General features: G+C 49.1%; 1 protein-coding gene across 1 annotated transcript in view; it reads left to right on the top strand.

Moving 5' to 3' along the window:
• LOC146811399 (dynein regulatory complex subunit 11-like) overlaps nt 1-22,764 on the top strand; it is a 293,100-nt gene that overhangs the window by 150,863 nt on the left and 119,473 nt on the right. Inside the window, exon 11 of the mRNA XM_085618510.1 lies at nt 2,124-2,216. Within this exon, the coding sequence (XP_085474636.1) occupies nt 2,124-2,216 (93 nt within the window). The remainder of the gene's footprint in view (nt 1-2,123; nt 2,217-22,764) is intronic.

The raw sequence follows: 22,764 nt of genomic DNA, 5'->3' as shown, positions 1-22,764 counted from the left end.
AATTTAAGTACCTACACAGAATGTATTATGATAGAGCCCGACTGCATAGGATTGGAAGAGCGGAATCTCCCAACTGCCTGAAATGTCACACCATGGAAGGTACCTTCTTCCACACGGTTTGGGGGTGCCCACAAGTGCAGGTAGATTGGGGAACACCGTTGAAGGAGCTGGAGAATGTACTGCAAGACTCAATACCCCCAGACCCTTTGTTTATTCTGTTGGGTGTACCTACAGACATTGATCTCCCCCAGGCAAAACTAAGATTGCTCCAGCTGGGATTGGTGGTGGCCAAAAGGGACCTGGCAAAAGCGTGGGGTGCGATGTCTAACCCAACGCTAGAGGAAAGGCGGAGGAGTATGGATATGTATATGTTGGGGGAAAAAACAACCTATATAGCAAGGGGGGTGCCCGAAAAAAATTTAGAAAAATATGGAAGCCTTGGTGGACCTACTATGGACTTACATTCACGGACTCCCAGTGAACTAAGAGGGAGAGGGGAGGGGAAGGGGGGGAGAGGAAAACAACTGGTCAAGTTGGCACGCAATATCCTGGTAATATTGAATGATTATGTCATGGTACTGTTGAATTCCGCTCTGCAGGTGGGGAACAAAAGAATGAGTTGCTTTGAATATGCAAAGTCGTTTTGTAATGTAAATGGAGAAATGCCAATAAATACATTCCCCCCCCCAAAAAAAAGACACAGCTTTCATCTTCTTTCAAGTCGGTGGCTCTTGAGGCTAACAGTGGAGCTGTGATGGCACCAAAGGTTACAAGGGGACCAGAGTCTTTGTTCATGAAAGCCACCTTCCAAGACAGATCTGATGCTACAAACTCCGATGAAAAGGTCGGCAGAAAACTAATTACCTCAGATGAAAAGTTATGAACTGAATGGCCTTTTCACCAGTTTAAGACTTGTTTGTCTATCATTCGGAATATGGCCTTTAAATATGGCCCAGGGCCAGTCTCTGAAGATACCTTAAGCCTTTTCACTTGGGTTCCCTCATCTATGAATGCATGAAAGATCTAATGCTGGAGAAGAAATAAAGTTACGTACCTGTAACCCCGGTTCTCCAGCATTGGTATCCTTCATAGATTCACATGCAACCCACCCACCTCTCCTTGTCAAGAGTCTTGAGATATAGTACTTTTGATGTAGAATATCTGACAGTTGGTAGTCTGAAGGCAGGGGATCAGCTGTGAGAGGTGACTTTTGATTGGCTGGAGTTTGGGTCATGTTTAATGAGGTAGATAGGAAAGAAACATTTGGGAGTACTGCAGTATAAATAGGTGAAGGTGTACATTGCTGTTTTGCTTCGGAAGGGTTCACATTCTGATGACGGGGGTAAATTCAAGCATGTGAATCTATGAACGATAGCAATGTTGGAGAGCCGGAGTTACTAGAAAGTAACTTTATTTCTTCTTCAACCACAAAAAACTTAAAATGTAGAGGTCCTCTTGGTGCCCAGACTTTCATAGAAAGATCATCTTCTAATATGTAGATGAGGACAGTCAGAGAATAGCTGCTGCATGCTTGCAAGAAAGAATTTTGGTATCACATCTGACCATAACTTTTAAGTTCAGCTCAGCATTCCCTCCAGGTTATGAATCTATCTTAATTTTAACCTCCATCAAAAAACGAATCCTAAAGTATTTAGAATTAACTTTCATAATTTTATTTAATAATGTCCTGCGTTTCTGACAGGCAGATTCCTAGAAGTGCCACCCATTAGTTAGTATAATGTGGTTTGTGCATTTATTTTCCTTATTTTACAACTCCACTATTAGGGATGTGGGAAGGGCATTCTCAGTTTTCTTTTGGCCAGAGCAAAGCAGGGTCCTTGGCTTTGTCTTGTGCTGTCTGATTTCACCCCTTTTCAATAAATACATGATAATATTCCTTTTTCGAATAATATTGCCTAAATAAGACTGGAGTGCAGTACCCTCCAAGTACATTGCATAGCTGCGCGTGTCTTAGACCTGCCATGCTCACTGACTGTATAGGCACACATTCTGGCATTCCGTGCTGAGGGTCCTTCACGCCCTTTGCTCACTCTGTGTTTACTCATTCCGCGCCTTGTACTGGTTTGCCAGCACTCCTTAATCCTGTTTTTTAAACTTCCCAGGTAGACGCCCTTATGAGGCAGGAACTTGAGACCTTGAAGATGGCTGTGGACCGAGACCAGAGCAAACCTCGGAAGGGCAAGAAAGGGGGCAAGGTCAGAAATATCACTGCTCGATAAGTCTACATCTGGTTTGCACTTTATAGGGCTCTGTTACCTAATACATCAGTAAAGTGTAATCCATACGCAGTACTGGACCGCTCACTCATGCTCCACTACATGCTTAATCACTCACATCACTATACGCAAAGCTTACATACATGCCAACTTGTAGTTTGCAATGCTAGCTTACGCTGCATAGTGTGCATTGCACTCAACACACCTTAACCTACACCTCACATGCAAACAAACCATTCACTACACCTGCCATTAACACTCTGCATTTAATATCCAATTCTCACTCTGCAACACAGCTACTACTCACTACATTGTAATTTCCATTCTCACTTAGCAACTCACCTTCCATTTTGACTCAACAGTCACCAACCATTCACATTCAGGTGTACACCTACTACTCACACTCGGCGCCTCTTCTTCCACCCACTAATGCCAAAGCACCTGCTGCACCATATGTTGACTTAGATTTTGTAATACTCCCATACTCACTGCTATACTTACCCAGGACCCTCAGAACCTCATCCACCACTCACATTTAATATCAAACCTACCACTCAAACTCTGGAGTACAACTGCAGCTTACACAGGTCTCTAAACTTACCACTAAGAACTTCACCTACAAAACATACTTGGGGAATAACATACCACACACAGCTAATACTACAGCCTCCACCCACAGTTAGCACTGCATTAACTACTACTACCCCCAACTCTACAGCTGCCACACACACTTGAAATTACAGTTACCTCTCTTACACCACTCCAGACCTCTGTACTCCAACCACTGCTTTTTGTATTTACACTAGCCCCTGCACCCAGCTCTCACATTGATTACCCCTCTATGTTCTCACACTCCACACGGTGTCCTACTCTCATAGTCTAAACCACACACCACTCTTACGTTCCAAACCAACCCCAACCCTTATACAAACTGGTGCCTTCATACTCCCCACCACACCTTAATCTCATGCTCCACCCTCTCACCATACTCTTCCCCATACCCTAAACTCACAATGTGTAACATATTCTGTTCCCACACTTGGAAACTTCTTCCCTTACCCTGCTTTGATTCTTCACACCATTTGCTTCTCACACTCCACACCATCCTTACTGTCACATTAGAAACCATTCTTTCTTCTTAGTCTTTATACACCATACTCTTTCATGTAACACAATACTCTCACACTGCACACACTTCACTAATCCATGCCACATTCAAATGGTACAGTAAAAAACACAACTCACTTTCACACACTGCATTTTACTTCCAGACTCTGTACATCAACACCTGTCAAAACCTACCATACAATGCTTTCATTGTCCATATCTTACACTCATTCCACACCACACCCTACTATGACACACCACATCACATCATTACATACCACACCAGTCTCTGCTTTTAGACTTGATTCATTGTGCACTACCCTCACAATGTACAACACCCTTACTTTTCCCATAGCGAATCCTTTTCTCACACTCTACCTCACACTCTAGTGTCACAATCCACACTACACCATAACTCTCACTCGACACTGGTCTTCTATCACACTCTCAATAACTCTCCACTGTCACACTCCACAGTGTTACTTACCTCTCCTAATCAACAGCACTAGATAATTTCATATTCCACACCAAACCTTATGTTTAAGGCATGTGTGGCTGTAGATACATGCTGTGCACACTCTTGCCATCTAGTGTTAAGCCCGGATGTATGCGCATTGTTTTTCTTCAAAGAAGTCTTTAAAGTAACAAGGTACTGTGACTCCTTCTGTTGCTGGTAGTGCACATGGTCATTGACTCCATTGTTAGTTTGTTTTCTTTCCGGCGTCAGGTTCGGACGTTTGCTCTAGTACGACACTGTTGCTGTCGCCACTGTTCCTCCCCTTTGTCAGTATTGTTTTTTTTTTTTTTTGAAAAAGTTTTATTGAGCAATAATTCGGTTACAAGTACGGGCCTACAACCACCCGGGCCGGCCGCTAGGTACAGAAGGAAATCTACACATATCAAGGCTACAATCAGATCCCAGGGCACTGCCCCGCAGTGGCTTCAGATAGTTCTCGAGGAACAGGAAGCGTAAGTCCAACAATCACAAAAACAAAAAGACAAACAATAAAAAACAAAAGGCGAGTTATGAGGGAAACCAGTGCGGGTCAGGCTCCCCCCGGGAAACTCCAGTCAGGACAATTGAGCAAACCGCTAAAGAGAGGAGTACCGGGAGGCCGGGGACGGAGGGGGGGGGGAGGGGGTCAAGGGAGATGAACGTCCATATGTAGTTGTTCCAAAAGGCGCCAGGAGCCATCAAGGGTCAGGGGGACATGGCGATATCAGTGTCTACCAGGGGGGGCGTACAGATGCCTCCGCGGTACGCGTTCCATTGCCCCCAAATTCTACCCCATGCCCCCGGCTTGCCACGGGCCACATACACTGTCTTCTCCCTAAACATACACCAGTCCATATTCTCCTTCCATACTGACACGGTGGGCGGCCGTTGAGCGCCCCAAAGTTGCGCTATGTCCCTCTTGGCAATCATGTTCCCTAGGGCCGCCCACCGAGTCTGAGCCGCGCTGTAGTCATTGGGCTCCCACACATTCAGGACACAGCGACGCACCTCCGGCAGCAGCACAACCCCAGTGACCTGTCCCATAACCGTGTGGACCCGGCGCCAGTAGTCCGCCACCTCGCGGCACTCCCAAAGGATATGAAGAAAGGTGGCGCTGAGCCCACAGCCTCGCTTACAGAGCCCGTCGTCGGAAAATCCCATCGAGACCAAGCGAGGACCCGTCACATACACCCGGTGGAGAATCTTGAGTTGTACCAACCGGAGACGAGCCGGAATAGCAACCTCCTTGGGGGACGACAGTGCAGACTGCCAATCTTCGTCGTCCAATTCCACCCCATCCCCAGTCCAAGCCTCCCGAAGGCGCACAAAAAGGTCCGCCCGGTGATTAATTAATTTTTTATAAATTAAAGAAATAGTACTATCAGGGACATGTCCGTCAAGTATGCGGTCCTCGAGGGGCGAGGAAACAGGGATCTTGGTCCCCTCCCCGAAGACCGAGAGCAGGGCGTGTCGAACCTGGGCGTAGCGGAAGAACTCCCTGTCGGTCAGCTCGTATTCGGCCTGGAGCACCGCGAAAGTCTTGACCGCGCCCTTGTGCCACAGGTCTCCCACTTTGCTGATACCAATCGTGTCCCACTGGTCAAACCCCTTCGTGGTCCACAAGCTGCCCAGGCGGTCGGAGGCAAACAAGGGAGTAGCACATGTTAATCGCTCACTCCAGCCCATGGCCGCAGTGGCAGCCCTCCAGGTCCGCACAGCAATCTTAGTAGGACCCGTAAGGGTCCGGCCAGCCAGGCGGGAATAAAGTGCCCTGTTATAGTTCCCGCCGGGAAGCAGGAACTTGTCCATCTCATACGCCGGATTCAAGCCGGGCGCATACGTGGCGTGGTTAATGGCAGATAGCTGCGAGGCCCAATAGTACCTGCGAATGTCAGGAAGCGCGATGCCCCCGTCATACCAGGGGAGAGTGAGCTTGGCAAGAGCAATACGCGCCCGCCCGTCCCACACCAGTCTCCTGTCAGTATTGTTTTTGAACGCATTTCCTAATTCGCTTTTCTCTGGTCTAGGACTCAAGCTTCACTGGGTGACTTTCAGGCTAACCTCGATCCACATGGGTCTCCGGAGCCTCCTTCTGTCTCTCATCCGAGTCTGTCCTCCATGTATCAATGGCGATGGAATGGATGCCAATTTATTACTGTCTTTGCAGCCACACTAGGTGCCCTCGGACAGACCTCCATCATGTCTGCATGTGTGTTTGTCTCCCAAACACAATGAGGTTGCCTGTAAGGCCTGCTGCTCCATCCACTCCATGAAGACCCTCCTTGACGTCGGGCTCGATGTCTCAAGATGTTGCATAGGAGCGGACATGACACACCGGACCTCTTGGTCTCTGAGGATCTCAAGGGAGAACATCACCCACAACCTTTGGCAGCAGATGAAGGGACCTCATCCCCACTGACAACTCCGGCTCCGATCTGGAGATCGATTACTTGCTTCCGGCACAGCCTGTTTTAAATACAGACTTCCCTTCCCTTCCCCTCACCACTGCACTGCTCACACGACGAGTAGACCCATCATAAGGATCATCCTGCTGCTCTAGAGTCTCAGAGACCGGCTGCCAGAACACTGCTACCTTCGGGCTATGGTCAGCACCAACCACCACTCACCACCTTCAGACGTAACACCCAGCTCTGATTCAGTGCTGAAGAGACTGTCGAGGCCAACACACTCAGTTCTGACCCCGTCCTCCTCGGCGAAGGCTTGCTCATCAGAGCCGACACCTTTGGCAGCAAAGTCAAAAGTGGCCTCGGAGCTGAGCGCCTAGGGGCTGACATCAAATACTGGCCTCGGCTCGGGTGCTGTCAAAGCGATCTGCAAGGGACGATCGATGCCAGGCAGAAATACCTTGCTATCCACCCCATATGGTCCGGATCCTAGCTTGCCCCTCAGGGTCTGGCTCTCAACCTTCCAAGCGTCAGCTATCCTTTGAGGAAGCTTTGGACTTGCACCTCCTCACAAGTCGCAAAAGAAGGCAAACAAGACAAAATAGCCCTTTGCTCTTTTTTCTTCCTCTATCTCTCTACTCTCCACAGCGCTCACCTTTTCCCCCAGGTGACCCCATCCTTACACACCTCAGGGGTCTCCTCACTCAGACATGGAGGTACAGGAGAGAGGGAATGCCTTCCATACACCTCCATAAGGGGATCATTAGTTTTCCCATGATGCTGACTCCAATTTTGTACCTCAGGGCCCTAAAGGAATTCTCTCAGAGCACTTCCACATAGTCACTCTTCAGGATGTCATTCCGCTACTGCAACAAGGCTACTTCATGGCTGCTCTTGACCTGACAAATCCTTTTTCCACCACATTCCAATCCATCTGGCACATCGCCGGTACCTCAGGTTTGTAGTCCTCAGGCAGCATTAGCAATTCAAGGTGCTCCCTTTTGGAGTCACCTCTGCACCCAGGGTGTTCATAAAATTTCTCACTGTAGGGGCCACTCACTTGCGCAGGCAGCACATCCACTTCTTCCCATATCTGGACGACTGGCTCATCAAGAGTGCAACCCATCAAAAGTGCCACAAACACACACTTGTCACCATCAACTGACTTTGCGAAGTAGGTTTTACTATCAGCGTCACAAAATCCCACCTCTAACTCCTCCTGATCCAGCCCTACTTGGGGGCAAGCCTCAACTCGGCAGTTGGCATTGCCTATCTAAGTGCTTCCAGGATACAGTCCTTTTGAGGCACTCATCCCTCTTTTCCTCCCGGACCGACCAGTCACCGTCAGGGCAATCATGCAACTTCTTGGCATGATGGCCTCCTGTATTGCCGTAGTAGCCCATGCTAGAATACATATGCGTCTATTGTAGGAGTGCTTGGTGCACTAGTTGTCTCAAGCCGAGGGTCATTGGGACGATCTAGCGTTGATCTGCCATCGCACTTGTCACTATCTGCAGTGGTGGTGCACCAGCAACCTGTTGCAGGGACAGCCTCTCCTCAACCCAGTTCTTCAGAAAACCATTACAACTGACGCCTCCCTTCTGGGATGGGGTGCACATTTACAGGACCTGACTGTCCAAGGCCAATGAAAGCCTAGTTACCTGGTTCTCCACAGCAACTACCTGTGACAGCTAGCTGTAAGTCTTTTCTTTCTCACTTGATCTTTCTCACTTGATCGCAAAGTAGTCATCAAGATAACCAACAGAACAGCCATGGAGTATCTCCAGAAGTAGGGTGACAGACGATCTTCCCAGCTCTCTCACCTAACCCAGTGCATTTGGCATTGGACTCTCCACCACAAGATCCATCTGTTAGCAGAGTACCTTCCGGGAGCGGGCAACAACTTTGCCAACCTCCACAGCAGGATGCAACAACAAGTCCATGAGTTGGAACTCCCACTGCAAGTTCTCCTACAGTACTTCCACAGATGGAGCTTCCCAGAGATAGCCCTATTCTCCAGAGCAGAAAATGCTAAATGCCTACGCTTCACCTCCAGGTTTCACACCCACTGTCGAACAGCAATGCACTATGGATGAGTTGGTCAGGGATATTTCCCTATGGTTTTCCTCCTCTCCTCTCCTTTTTGTAGTTTGGAGGCTTCAGCAAACATCTCTCACCCTCATTCTGCTGGCTCCCACCTAGCCCCCAACCCCGGTTCACGACTCTGCTTGAACTCTCAGTGGTTCAGCATAAGAGGCTTCCCAACCGGCTAGACCTTCTCATGCAGAACCAGGGCGAAATCAAGCACCCAGACCCCAGGTCTCTCAATCTTGTGATTTGACTCCTGATGTCCTAGATATACTGGCTTCTAAAGGTTCAATGTGATTTTAGTGACAGTAGTACATGAACCTCTTCCACTTGGCAGCATAACAGGCATGGATGGTATGCCTGCGTACCTTCTTAAGACTGCTCAAGCATTCAGTTGGAAAATTACGGTACCCAAACTCTAGGACATCAGGAGTCAAATCACAAGATTGAGAGACCTGGGGTCTGGGTGCAGAATGAGGGTGAGAGACGTTTGCTGAAGCCTCCAAACTACAAAAAGGAGAGGAGAGGAGGAAAACCATAGGGAAATATCCCTGACCAACTCATCCATAGTGCATTGCTGTTCGACAGTGGGTGTGAAACCTGGAGGTGAAGCGTAGGCATTTAGCATTTTCTGCTATGGAGAATAGGGCTATCTCTGGGACCCCAGGTCTCTCAATCTTGTGATTTGACTCCTGATGTCCTAGAGTTTGGGTACCGTAATTTTCCAACTGAATGCTTGAGCAGTCTTAAGAAGGTACGCAGGCATACCATCCGTGCCTGTTATGCTGCCAAGTGGAAGAGGTTCATGTACTACTGTCACTAAAGTCACATTGAACCTTTAGAAGCCAGTATATTGTCTGCTACCTACTTCACTTGCAGGCTTCTGGTTTAGTCTTAACTTCTATACACTTTCACCTGGCTGCTGTGGCCGCCTATCTTCAGAAGTGACAACACATTTCACTCTTCAGAATTCCAATCATCAAGGCTTTCATGGAGGGTCTTAAATAGGTAATTCCTCCTTGTGTTCCACGGCCCCCCAAATGAACCTCAACATTGTCTTGGCAAGAATGATGGGTCTTCCATTCAAGTCACTCCACTCATGCCTCCTTCAGTTTCTATCTTGGAAGGAGGTGTTTCTAGTTGCCATCACTTCATTCAGATGTGTCAGTGAGCTTCAGGCACTAACCTTGGAAGAACTTTTTTCCAGGTCCACAATGATAGGGTTGTCCTCCGTACCAACACCAAATTCCTTCCTAGGGTGGTCTCTCACGTCTATCTTAATCAATGCATTGAACTCCTTGTTTTTCCCCACAACCTGATTAGATTGCGGAACAGGCTCTTCATACTTTAGATGTTAAGCGAGCCCTCATATACAACATTGACAGGACTAAACGTTTTAAAGTCACAGCAACTCTATTTTGCTTTCTTCAAACCCCACAAATGGCACGCCCTATCCAAATTAGTCATTGATATTTATAATGATAAACAGTTATCAGCACCAAGACACCAATGGGCATTTGCTGTGCTTTATGTCTGTAAGAAACTATATTATGATTAAATTAAATTGAAGGAGGGGGGCGTGGTCTGCCGAGCAGCGGAATGGCCGCTCTTTGAGTGTGCTCCGCGGGCTGGGATATTAATCCTTTCCTGATCCTTCATACGGTGAAGCCGTGAACCTGAAGCCGACGTCCCTACCTGATTGACAGGTTGTAGGCTGCCGCGTTGTGCACCCGGAGCCCCGGGCGGGCTCTACATCGCCGGATCGAGAGGAATAGAGGCGGCGCCTAATCGGGGTGACTGCGGCGGCCGGCGGCCTTGGAACTCGAGCCTGGGGCTGTGGCAGCATCGCGGGCCTGTGTCATCGGCGGAGCTGCGAAGGCCCTGAGCAGACAGCACTGGATGTGGCTGCGGACGAGCGGGAGAGCCTGTGATGAAGAGGAGCCTGCAGACTGGGATCCTTGGTGGTGTTCCTTGCTGGGGGCCGGCCAGGACAGGGGTGAGGTGGAGCGCCGGCGTTCTTTCGATGGAGCTGCAGGCACCATATTGGAGCGCCGCATCGGCAGTGGAGCTGCGGTAAGTGCGCGATTCCTGGCCCCCTCCCGCTTAATATGAGCCCCTGTTGAGTGCTGCACCGCCTCATACAACCTGTGCAGCTGCCCCTGACTGTGGAGCTGCGGGGTGCAGTGCGAGCCCGGCGACGTGGAAACGGTGGTGGAGACACGCTGGGTGAGCGCAGGAATACTAGGAGGAGGATTGTAATCGGTTGGACACTGCTGAGGACGGTGGGGGGTCCAGAAACTCAGACACTGCGGAGAGCTGAGGCTGAGATATTAATGCGTGGTTCAATGGGTGGACGCTCCCCCACGTGGACACTTTGGCTATGATAGTATGATGCACCTATGTTATAATCTACGGCGATATGTGCAGGGAGCTGCTGAAACCTGACACCCGGTCTGCTTGGCTACTTTAGTCTGATGGTGCTGCCCTGCATTGTTGCTGGGGTTCGGAGCGGCGCTACTGGAACAGACGGTGCTTTCAGTTAAAGGGGATTAGCATTGTCATCTGGTGTTATGCTGCTCCCTTAGTGAGGACTGGCGGCAGGAGGGGCGCAGAGTCTACCCGACATTTCGACTTTTAGAACTGTCCGGGCGCTGAGCACTGGGCACATGATGGGTAAGCACGATGCCAAGCAACCCAAGTTGACTTTTGACAAGAAAGCCACGCGTCAATCTGAGTCGCTATCTGGTGCGCAGGCGGAGGGGCAGCAGAAGATACACTCTGAGGATGGGGGTGAAGATCTGCGCACTCTCATGTTAGAAATGCGCTCTAGCCTGCGAAATATTGATTCTAAACTGGACACCTTAACCACGCAGTTGGACTCGGTAAAGGCACAGGTCCACGCCCATGACACCCGCCTGGATGCTGTGGAGAACCGACATACTGAATTTCACGAATTCCAGGTGGAAACAAAGGAGCAACTGTTAAATATGGACAGACTCTTGGGAGTCATTTGTGCCAAGAATGATGATTTAGAGGCGCGGTCACGCAGAAATAATCTACACATTACCGGGATTCCGGAGACCACCGCAATCACTAAAATGGAGAGCTATGACTCTTTCACTCGCTCTGATCTCGGTCAGAAGCGAGAGGCGGCGTAAATTGCTTTTAAAAATTTCGTGCTGATATTACTGGTGATGACATTGACGTGTTGATTTTATGAATTTAAATGTTTTAATGCCACAGAATCGTTTATATTGAATCTATCTGGCTGGTGGGAGAATTTGAAGCGGGTGCTGGGCGTTTCTTTGTGGGAAATCTCCTTTTCCTCTTTTTGAGTTCAGCGGTCCAGCTTTTTTCGGACGCTGGCGGGGACACGCACTTCCGCTTCCTCACTCCCATAATCTGCTGGTGAGGCGGTCGCGCTGTGACTCTTTCACTCGCTCTGATCTCGGTCAGAAGCGAGAGGCGGCGTAAATTGCTTTTAAAAATTTCGTGCCGATATTACTGGTGATGACATTGACGTGTTGATTTTATGAATTTAAATGTTTTAATGCCACAGAATCGTTTATATTGAATCTATCTGGCTGGTGGGAAAATTTGAAGCGGGTGCTGGTCGTTTCTTTGTGGGAAATCTCCTTTTCCTCTTTTTGAGGTCAGCGGTCCAGCTTTTTTCGGACGCTGGCGGGGACACGCACTTCCGCTTCCTCAATCCTATAATCAGCTGATGACGTGGCCGCGCAGCGGGCGCGCCGAAGGCGCGCACAAGGCAAGCCCGTCTGCGCCCGTGTGTGCCAGGACGGGACTAGGGGCTGAAACCCCTGGCCTTTACGGCGCTAATGATCTTCGCTATAATAGGGAACAGCTGCTGGAATGTAGAAACAATATACGTATTAAGTGTGCGCATACTTTGCTGTTAGATGAGGGGATTACCGCCTGCCCTTTTTGTGATTTTAAGTGTAGCTTCTTGCACACTACTCCCTTGGTGGGAATTGAGGGGGGTAAGGATAAGCCCCTTTCTTTGCTTCTTCTCAATTGTTGCTCCCTCCCTAAACACTCCAGCAAAATGTATCTACTCCTAGAAGAGAGGAGCCCAGATGCCCTCTTTTTAACAGAGACCTGGACCAGTGTGGACTCGGATGCCGATGTGGTTCAGGCTCTTCCTACTAACTATGTTATTCTTAGGCAAGACCGGGTCAGTGGCCGTGGTGGGGGGATCGCTATTATATATAAAAACATCTATAAGTGTAGATCTACTATGAGTCCCTTATTTGATTGCGAGAGTCTTTCCTTTGATTTATGTTTCTCACCTACTTGCACCTTCTCTGGGATCCTTATATACTGCCCCTCAGGAGCATGCGCTAGTTTCTGTAATAATCTCCTGGATACTGCTATTAATAGGGCGAGTCTTTCCTCTAATTCTTCGATTCTGGGTGATTTGAATTTACATTTCGATGAAATTGACTCCTCCTTTTCTCAGGACCTTATTGAGGGGTTGGGAACATTCCAACTCAAGCAAATCGTGCGTGGCCCTACCCATAAATTAGGACATCTACTCGATCCTTTATTTACTAACCTGACAAATATTGTTTTTGGGGAGGCTATTTTGGTTCCATGGTCTGATCACTCTTTATTATCATTTATTTGGACCTCTTGTGATTTGAAACAACCGTGTGTTAAGGCTAAAAAATCTGGCCGTATTTGGTCTAAACTGTCCATTGAAAATCGGGTAACCAACCTTACAACTTCTAGTCCTCTTCCCCATCCTAATCCTACGGTGGCCAATGCAAATCTTAACAGTTGGCTAGAATCCTCTCTGGACTCTGTTCTGCCTAAGAAAGAATTTTCCCATCGAATTGGCCCCAATAAAAAAATCATGGTACTCCCAGGAACTTAGATTGCTCAAGCAATCCTGTAAACGTTTGGAAAGGAAATGGAGGAAGGATTTTTCAGAGGCGGGTAAGAACAAGTATAAAGAGTGAAATAAAGAGCGCTCAAGCCTCCTATTATCATGGAAAAATTGCCTCTGCATCCAATTCCCCTAGGGAAATCTTTAAAATTCTGAAATCCCTGCTTACCCTTCCAACTCCTATTATTGACTCTAGGGACGCTCAAAAGCGTTGTGAGGAAATAGCTGATTTTTTCTCAGCAAAAATTGATACCATCTACTCTACATTTCAGCAGATTACTGCGGTGACTAGTACGCCACCGCCTATCTGTCAGGCTATGCTGGAGGAATTTACCCCGCTGACTCTGTTGGATTTACAGAGGTCTTTGCGGGAGCTTAAATCTGGGTCCCCAGCCGACCCTGCTCCACCAGCCATTCTTAATTTGGCCTGGGAGACTGTTTCCCCAGTCATTTTGCATGTAGTTAGTTCCTCCCTTAGAACTGGGCAGGTGCCGTTGCTCTGGAAACAAGCTAGAGTTAAAGCCCTTCTTAAAAAAACAATCTTAGATCCTGAAGACTGGGCTAATTACCGTCCGATCTCTTTGCTGCCGGGGATCGGTAAATTAGCCGAAAAACATGCCAATTCAATACTTGCAGGTTTCCTGGAGGAGCATAATCTCCTCCATTTTACTCAGACAGGCTTCAGGCGTCATCAGGGCACGGAGACGGCCTTGCTCGCGGTGGTCGAAGAGTCAAGAAAGATTTTGGACAGTGGAGGCTGCGCTGCAATCATTTTATTAGATCTCAGCGCAGCCTTCGATACGGTGAATCATCAAATTATGGTCCAAAGACTTAGGGAGATAGGAGTAGCAGGGACTGCCCTTAAGTGGTTGCAGTCCTTTTTGGCTGATCGGTCATTTGCGGTTTTTGAGGAAGACGCTCTCTCTAATCAGATTCCTTTGCGCTGTGGAGTTCCCCAGGGCTCCTCTCTCAGCCCCACCATGTTTAATATCTACATGAGGTCCCTTGCAGAGGTGGTGGCCCCCTGGGGAATCCACACTGTTATGTACGCTGATGACACCCAGTTGGTGGTCTCGCTCAGTCATCAAGATAGAGTCAAGCCTACTTTGACTGCCTGTCTTGAGAAGGTTTCTGAATGGATGGAGTTATCTTTCCTCAAATTGAATGGGGCCAAGACAGAAATTATGATCTTAGGCCATGCGCCCCCTGTAAATTTAGATGCGATGTGGCCCAGCTGTCTTGGCCCCTCCCCGGCCCCCAAGACTCAGATTAAAAGTCTGGGTGTATGGTTTGACTGCAACCTAAATTTTACAGTACAGGCACGCAAAGTGGCGGCCAGTTGTTATGGCCTCCTTAGGATGCTGAGGAAGATTCTTCCCCTTCTCCCGTTCGAGGCTAGGCAGTTGCTGGTCCAAGCTCTGGTTCTTTCACGGCTGGACTACGCGAATGCAGTTTATCTGGGAGCGCCTTTAGGAACCACAAAGATTCTTCAGACTGTTCAGAATTGTGCAGCTTGCCTCTTAATGAATATCCCGAAACGCAGCTCGGGCCAGGATAGCCATTAGGCAGCTGCATTGGCTTCCAGTTCTTGAGAGAATTAGGTTCAAGGCTATGTGTATTATTCACAAGTCGCTCGGGGCTACTGGGCCTCCTATAATTCAGCCCATGGTGCAGTTATACTGGACTAACAGAACTCTTAGATCCAGTAACAAACAACTTCTTGTGGTTCCTTTGATTAAACGGGCAAGGATGGGAGTGCGCCGGTTTCCTTACAATGCGGCAATGTTATGGGACCGGCTCCCACACCATATTCGTCTTGAGCAGGATTATCTTGGATTTAGGAGGCAGTTGAAGACTTTTCTCTTCCCGTAAGTAGCAGTGAGTGATTTTTTGTCACAGTAAGCGCTGGGATGCCCTTGGGTAGCCATGCGCTATATAAGTATGTATTCATTCATTCATGTGACGGGGCTTCTGCATGAGCTGTTCGATCCTCAGTTGTCCCCTGTCTTCGTGGTGGAAAGGGCACACAGGACCCTGGGCCAGAAGCCTCCGGTGGAGCACCGCCCAGACCTATATTGGCCAAATTGCTGAACTATCAAGACCGGGAAAACATATTGAGAATGGCAAGGGAGAAGGGTAAATTGTCCTATCAAGGTAACACCATATCGCTTTATCCGGACTTTACCCCGGCGGTGCAGGCAGCACGCCGCACATTTCTACAGGCTAAGCGTATACTCCTACAGGCACAGGTCCTGTACTCCCTGCTCTATCCAGCGAAATTGAAGGTTTCCTATGATGGGACTGCACACTATTTCACTGATGCGAAGGCTGCCCTGAAGTTTGCTAAACACATTGGAGGAAGGAAGGGTAAAGGTGATCGTGGGTCGACGGCGACAGCATCTGGCAACCTAAGCGATAATGACTGACGCAGGGTTTGGTCCTCGTTGAGTCCCGAACGATATTCACCATGATGTAGTATTTTGTTATCCTTTGCTCAGATGCAACTGTGGGTCAACCTGATGCTCCTTATCGTTTATGGTTTGTATTTGGGATGTCGGGGAAGGGTTTGTGGCAACGCTGTGGAGTTCCCGGCCCCCCCTGTTCACTCAGGGGTAATTGCTGACGTCACTATGCCCCCCATGGGAAGTTTTCCTTATCATTTCCAGAGTTGGCTGTGTATTGGGTTGTTAGGGAGGGCTATTCTGCAACCTGATTGGGGGGTTGGAGTGGGAGAGGGGTTGGGGACGGGGTTTGTTTGTTTGTTTACTGCCAGTATGATCACGAGGTGTGCGACACTGTACACACGTTTTGCTTCGCTAGTTCAAGTGACAGCCTGCCCACTTCTAACTGCGAGACTTTGTCCAGCCACACACACGCACAACCACTAAACTTATTAACGTGGAACATTATAGGACTGAATGATTATCGCAAGTCCAGATTGGTGCATGCTTATCTAACCCGGCATAACATTGGCGTTTGTTTGTTGCAGGAGACGCACTTAAACACTGCACCCTCTCCGAAGCTGCGACACCGCAGGTGGGGGCACACATATATGTCCATACACTCCAATTACGCCAGGGGGGTAGCTGTGCTGATTCGATAGGGGGTGGAATGGCGCGTTAGGGAGGAACACAAGGATCCGGAGGGGAGGTTTGTTATTATAGGTGGAATGCTAGGGGGGGTTCCTCTGGTGATTGCGGCAATATATGGTCCTAATATTGACTCTCCTGAATTTTTTCAGGATGTATGGTCTGGAATTACGGCAACGGGATATGACACAGTGTTGTGGGGTGGAGATTTTAATGCTGTCCTTGATGACGCAACAGACAGGAGGGGCTTAGCTCGCACCCTGCACCCAGCTGCTGGTGCAACTCTGCAGTCCATAGTCCGGGACGGGAATCTGGTAGACGTTTGGCGCAGTCGACATCCCTTGGTGAGGGAAGGCACGTGTGTATCGGATCGTCACTGCGTGGTCACGCCTGGATTTCTGGCTGATCTCCAGGGATGCGGTGGCTTGGACTGCTGAGGTATCGCACTTGCTGCGCACGCTGTCCGACCACGCACCATGTCTGTTACGGCTGACTCTCCCGGGCTCACTCCCCCGAGAGTTCTCCTGGCGGCTTCCATCGCATGCTATGTTAGATGAGGCTTTCAGGGAAGATATACGGGGGGACATCCTTGATTATTATTCTAACAATGAGGGGTCAGTGGTGACTGAAGCATCGCTCTGGGAGGCTTTTAAGGTGCTGATTAGAGGCCAATGGGGTGTTAAAGGCGATTCGCGGTACGCTGGCCTCCCTGGAGGCCCAGATTAAGGCACTAGAGGGGGATTTTTACTCCACGAATGACCCTCACATAACGCAGAAGATTAAGGCTCTACTGTTGGATTATGCGGAGGAGGCTCAGCGTGAAACGAAGTTCTTGGGCAGGTACGCTGAGGCTCGTCGGGAGATAGGCCGGGGCGCACACTTGCCGGCTTGACGTTTGTCCATGAGATTCGGAACCCGCAAGGAGACATGATTAGGGGTCACAAGGGGGTGTCCAACGTATTCGCCGCATTTTACAACCGGCTATACACGACTACTCAGGGGTCGGGCGCTGAGGAGCTGAATGAGTTCCTTGACACTGTGGCACTGGTCTGGTTCAATGACGTGCATAGGAAATATATGGACCTCCCTTTTACAGTGGAGGATGTGATGCAGGTCATTAAAAGCCTACCCATGGGTAAAGCTCCGGGACCTGACGGTCTAACCACGTCCTTCTACAAGACGTACGTTGAGGAATTGGCCCTCGTTTGCTGGAGGTATACGGGGAGGCATTGGAGGTGGGGACCCTGCCTCCGTCTATGAGGGAGGCGACAATCATTACGCTATTAAAACTGGGAAAACCGGAGGAGGAGCTGGACTCTTACCGTCCACTCTCCATGATTAATGTAGATGTAAAGATTTTTGCTAAGCTGCTAGCTAGCAGGTTGCAACCTCTTTTGCCAATGATTGCCCTTCCGGATCAGTCGGGCTTTATACAGGGGAGATCCACTTCTCACGATTTGCAAACGATATTCTCGGTGCTCCATTACTTACACCCAGACGAAAAAGCCGCGGTGGTGTTTCTGGACGCCACCAAGGTGTTCGATACGCTTGAATGGTCATACCTCTTCTCCATCATCAGGCGCATGGGATTCAGTCCGCTTTTTATAAACTGCATCCGGCTGCTATATAACGCTCCTAAGGCGCGGGTACGGGTGAATGGTTTGCTATCAGATCCTTTTTCGATTTCACGTGGGACTAGACCGGGGTGTCCACTATCCCCTTTACTATTTGCTGTTGCAATGGAGCCACTGGCGGCTCGGATCAGGCAACATTACACCGCGAGAGGAATTGGTTTCAGTTCCCGTAACCTGCTCATTTCCCTATATGCGGACGATGTCACGTTATATGTTATAAACCCCGAGGTCAATCTCGATCTGTTGTTGAGGGAATTTATCCGATTTGGTGGGCTTTCCGGTGTCTGTATCAATTGGGCGAAATCTGTGGTGTTCCCGTTGACAGATGGAACTCCCCGGGTAACATCAGAATTCCCCTTGCGCTGGGAGGCGGGTGAGGTGAAGTACTTGGGAGTTTGGGTCAGTCGTGATACGCAGGAGGTGTGGCGCCTAAACTGTGGCCGAACTATGATGTGGCTGGAGGACAAAGTACGTGTTTGGGCACGGTTGCCGTTATCACTGGATTGCACTGGCCAAAATGGTCATTCTGCCAACATTTTTGTATCTATTTGTCAATATACTGATCCCGATTACAAAACATTTTCTGAACACGCTTAAATCCCACCTCCTCATGCTGGCGTGGGCGGGCAAGCAAGCCAGAGCGTCTTGGGACCTTCTGACCCTTCCATTGAGGCAGGGGGGTCTGGGGGCCCCGGATATGCACCTCTAAGCGTTGTGTGCGCAAGCACAGTTTTTGCATTATTGGGTACAGCAGACCCCATTCCAGCCACATGTTGCGGTGGAGGCGGACGTCATGGCCCCAATCCCGCTTAGGGTGGCGTTGTATCAAAAGCCTCGATGCCCTCGTGGTGACATAGATTCGTCCGGTACCCTGTGTTGGGCGTGGGATGAACTGCGAAAGAGAGCTGGGCTTCCGCTGCTCTATGCCCCCTCTGTTCCTCTACCGCAGAATCCAATGATGCCTTGTATTCGGGACAGCATGAGCAAGACGCTAGCCAAGACAATGCAACTTCAGACGTTTGGGGATTTGTACCCTGGAGACACGTTTTGACCTCCACCTGTCGCGCTCGAGGGTCAGGAGGTGCCATTTACTGAAAACTTCCTATACCATAGAATCCGCACGGCATGTTGTTCCTTGTGGGGGGACTTCCCGAGGGCGCTGCCGACTCTGCCTGCCCTGGAAAACTTGCTGAAATTCTCATCCTTGCGCAAATTGGTCACTCGTCTATATACCCGTATGCAGGAGACTGCTCCGATTGTGACGCCTACCTCTCTTAATTATTGGAATGATGAGCTAGCTGTGGAGTTAACTGAAGAACACTGGGAATATTGTTGTGGGCAGCTACTGGAACTCTACCTGAATTATAAGCTGCGATTGATCCATTTTAAGTATTTGCATAGATACTATAGGACTCCGGTGAGTCTCCATCGTATGGGTCTTCGTGCGGAGAGCGACTGCTGGAGATGTGGCCACATTCCAGCCACATTTCTACATGTGGCATGCACTGCCCTAGGATAGCTGCTTTCTGGATGGAAGTCTTCGATTCGGTGAATGACATACTAGGGATGAAGCTGGCTCCATCTCCGGTGATGGGCCTACTGGGATACGTGAAGGACACGCCACCTAAGCTACGTAAACTACACGCCCTCCTCCTTTTATTTGCTAAGCGTCAGATTGCCGTACACTGGGGTAGGAAGAGGGTGGCCACTATTAAGGAGTGGGTCAGAGACATTACATATGGCCATACCCAACTGAGTACATTCTGGGAACTGTTGCCACTTAATTCCAGACCCCGAAACATTTGTGACCCGTGCTTGGCTTGGAACATTAACTTGCAGGGGGATGCTGGGCCCTCGGATGCGATGGCAGTGTAGTCCCCATTGTATTTGTGGTATATCTATGCCTTATCTCTATTACTATTATCCAGCGCAGGAGTTGCCGATCTGGGCGTGTAAATGGGTGTGTGCACTTGTAATAGACTCTTTCAAGGGAAGATGTGTCAGGTAATCTCATATCTATATACCATCTGATATACTGTGGACATGCTTGGTCCTTTATGTTAGTCATAATACATGTGTGATATTGAGACAGTGGGTGGGACGTGTTCTGTTATAACTCTTATGGTCAAAATAGATTCAGCTGTCACTGCTTGATTAGACTATTCAATACGAAACTGGCTTGTTAGTTTGGTTTGACGTTGTAGTATTGAAAATGTCAATAAACAAAATAAAAAAATAAAAATGTTATTGAAGGAAACTAGAGAAGGGAGGAAAAGAGCCAAGGTTTAAGACTTTTCCCAAACATGCTCCAATTTGGCTGACCTTTCAGATGCCAAGGCAGCTGATTCCAGGGTAGGCGGGAGGAGTGAACAAAACTCCTCCCAACGCAGGAAACTTTTTCAGTTTTGGGGCAATTACCATTTTAGATGTTGTGGAACGCAAACATATACTTGTGGTATACCATACAAGCTTTTTCCTTAGATACTCAGGACCAGTGCCATGGTGTGCTTTGTGTACTTTGCATAGTGCTTTAAAGGCCGCTCTCTTTTTCACTGGAAGCCAATGAAGCTCCTCCAATGCCGTGAAAACTGAATGGAATATCAGGATTTTCGTGAGAAGCCTTGCCGCTGCATTTTGCAACCTCTGTAGCTTATTTAAGTGGCCTTTTTGAGTGTCCAAATAAAGGACATTACAATAATCGTCTTGACAAGACTATATGGATAGTAAAGTGTATCCAGACATACTTTGCTGAAGCTAAATGGACTTTGCCCATTCATCCTAGATACCACGCCACTCGCAAACAAGCATTGGCATAGCCAATAGGTCGCGCCTTTGGGACCTCATAAGTGTCTTGCCATGCAGCACATTAACCATTTACAATTGCAAATATTGCAGAATTTCAATATATGTGGATGCGCTCTATGAGAAAGTGATATTCTTTAGTTTTTAAGTAGATGGCACAGAAAAACATATGTTCTGAAAAGAGAAGTCTTCTCCCTTCTTCCTCAATGTGCACTCATTCCAAATATTCAGAGTGACCTGCACATGCAACATGGTTAGTCTAAGATAATTGAGCATATGATATAAACACAGAAAATGATGGGTTAACTTCCCTTGAGGGCTGTACTTATTATTGATTGGTTAAAAAAATATATATCTGAAAGATACACGTTAGTGATAGATTCCTTATTTTAGAATAACCCAAGGCGTCAGACTGGATCTGGAAAGTTTTCGTCAGCAGTACCCTTGCGCGTCGGCAGGCATCATCGTGCGGCTCCGCGTACGTCGCTGGCATCGTAGCCGCCAAGATGACGTCGTCGGAGCTACTTAGACACACGCGCTGACGAAAGTTCTTTCTTTTTCCGCGCCAGCAAGCGCAGATCCGAGAGAGAGCGGTACTCCTAGTTATTAAACTTTAACCTGGTTTTTGAGAACTTGTTTCTCTTGTTTTGTTGAGTACTCGACTCCTGGGGCAGTAGGGATGCCCTAGACCCGCAAGACTGGCTGGTAGCATTGGACTTGCAGGATGCTCATTTTCATATCCCCATCCTGCCAGCCCACCACCGTTACCTACGGTTCACGGTGGGCCACGAGCACTTTCAGTTCACCGTGCTCCCTTTCGGCCTTACCAGCGCCCCTCGGGTGTTCACGAAAGTGATGGCAGTGGTCACAGCTCATTTGCTCAGATCAGGGGTTTCAGTCTTCCCCTATCTCGGCGACTCACTCCCACCTCCAGACTACGGCCGACCTCCTGCATTTGCTGGGGTTTTCCATCAACGTGCCAAAGTCGTACCTGATTCCCTCTCAGAAGCTCCTCTTTATTGGAGCGGTTCTGGATACGGCGCAGTATCTTCCTGAACAGTGAGTCCGGGACATTCGGGCTATGATTCCAATCTTTTGGCCCTGCTCCTGGGTTTCGGTCAGGAAGACCCTGAGGCTGCTGGGCCTCATGGCCTCCTGCATCCTGCTGATCTATCATGTTAGATGGCATATGCAGGCTCTGCAGTGGGACCTGATGTTCCAGTGGAAGCAGCATCAGGGAAACCTGTCCAACTACGTCCAGATCTCGGAGGGCACTGCACAGGACTTGCAGTGGTGGCTCACGGACCAGCGTTGGGTCAGCGGCAGATCCCTCTCCCTTCCCCAACCGGAGCACACAGTAGTGACGGACGCATCCCTCCTGGGATGGGGCGGCCACATGGGAGAGGCGGAGATCAGAGGCCTCTGGTCTCCGGCGGAGTCCAAGCTCCATATCAATCTTTTGGAGCTCAGGGCGATCCTACTTGCACTGAAAGCATTCCTTCCCTCTGTCAAGGGGAGAGTAGTGCAGGTGTTCACAGACAACACCACCGCCATGTGGTACTGCAACAAGCAGGGTGGGGTGGGGTTGTGGACCCTATGTCAGGAGGCTCTACATCTCTGGACGTGGCTGGAACGTCAAGGCATTTCCTTGGTGGTTCAACACCTGGCAGGTACCCTGAACGCCAGGGCGGACGAACTCAGCCGCAGGTGCATGTTGGATCTTGAATGACGTCTTCACTCAGAAGTGGCACAAGGTCTCTTTCAGCACTGGGGAGAACCTTGGTTAGATCTATTCGCCGCCGAAGAGAACGCGCAATGTCAGCAGTTCTGCGTGTTGGAGTTTCCATGGTGGCACTTGCTCGGAGACGCTTTTCGTCGCAAGTGGAGTTGCGGTCTATTGTACGCCTTTCCACCTATACCACTTCTGCCCAGAGTGCTGAAGAAGATCAGACGCGACCGGGCCCAAGTCATTCTTGTGGCACCGGACTGGGCTCAAAGAA

This window comes from Triturus cristatus, chromosome 7 (assembly GCF_964204655.1).
Source record: "Triturus cristatus chromosome 7, aTriCri1.1, whole genome shotgun sequence".
Classification (NCBI taxonomy): domain Eukaryota; kingdom Metazoa; phylum Chordata; class Amphibia; order Caudata; family Salamandridae; genus Triturus; species Triturus cristatus.
The sequence above is the reverse complement of the archived record's forward strand: the minus strand, read 5'-3'. Positions and strand labels throughout refer to the sequence as shown.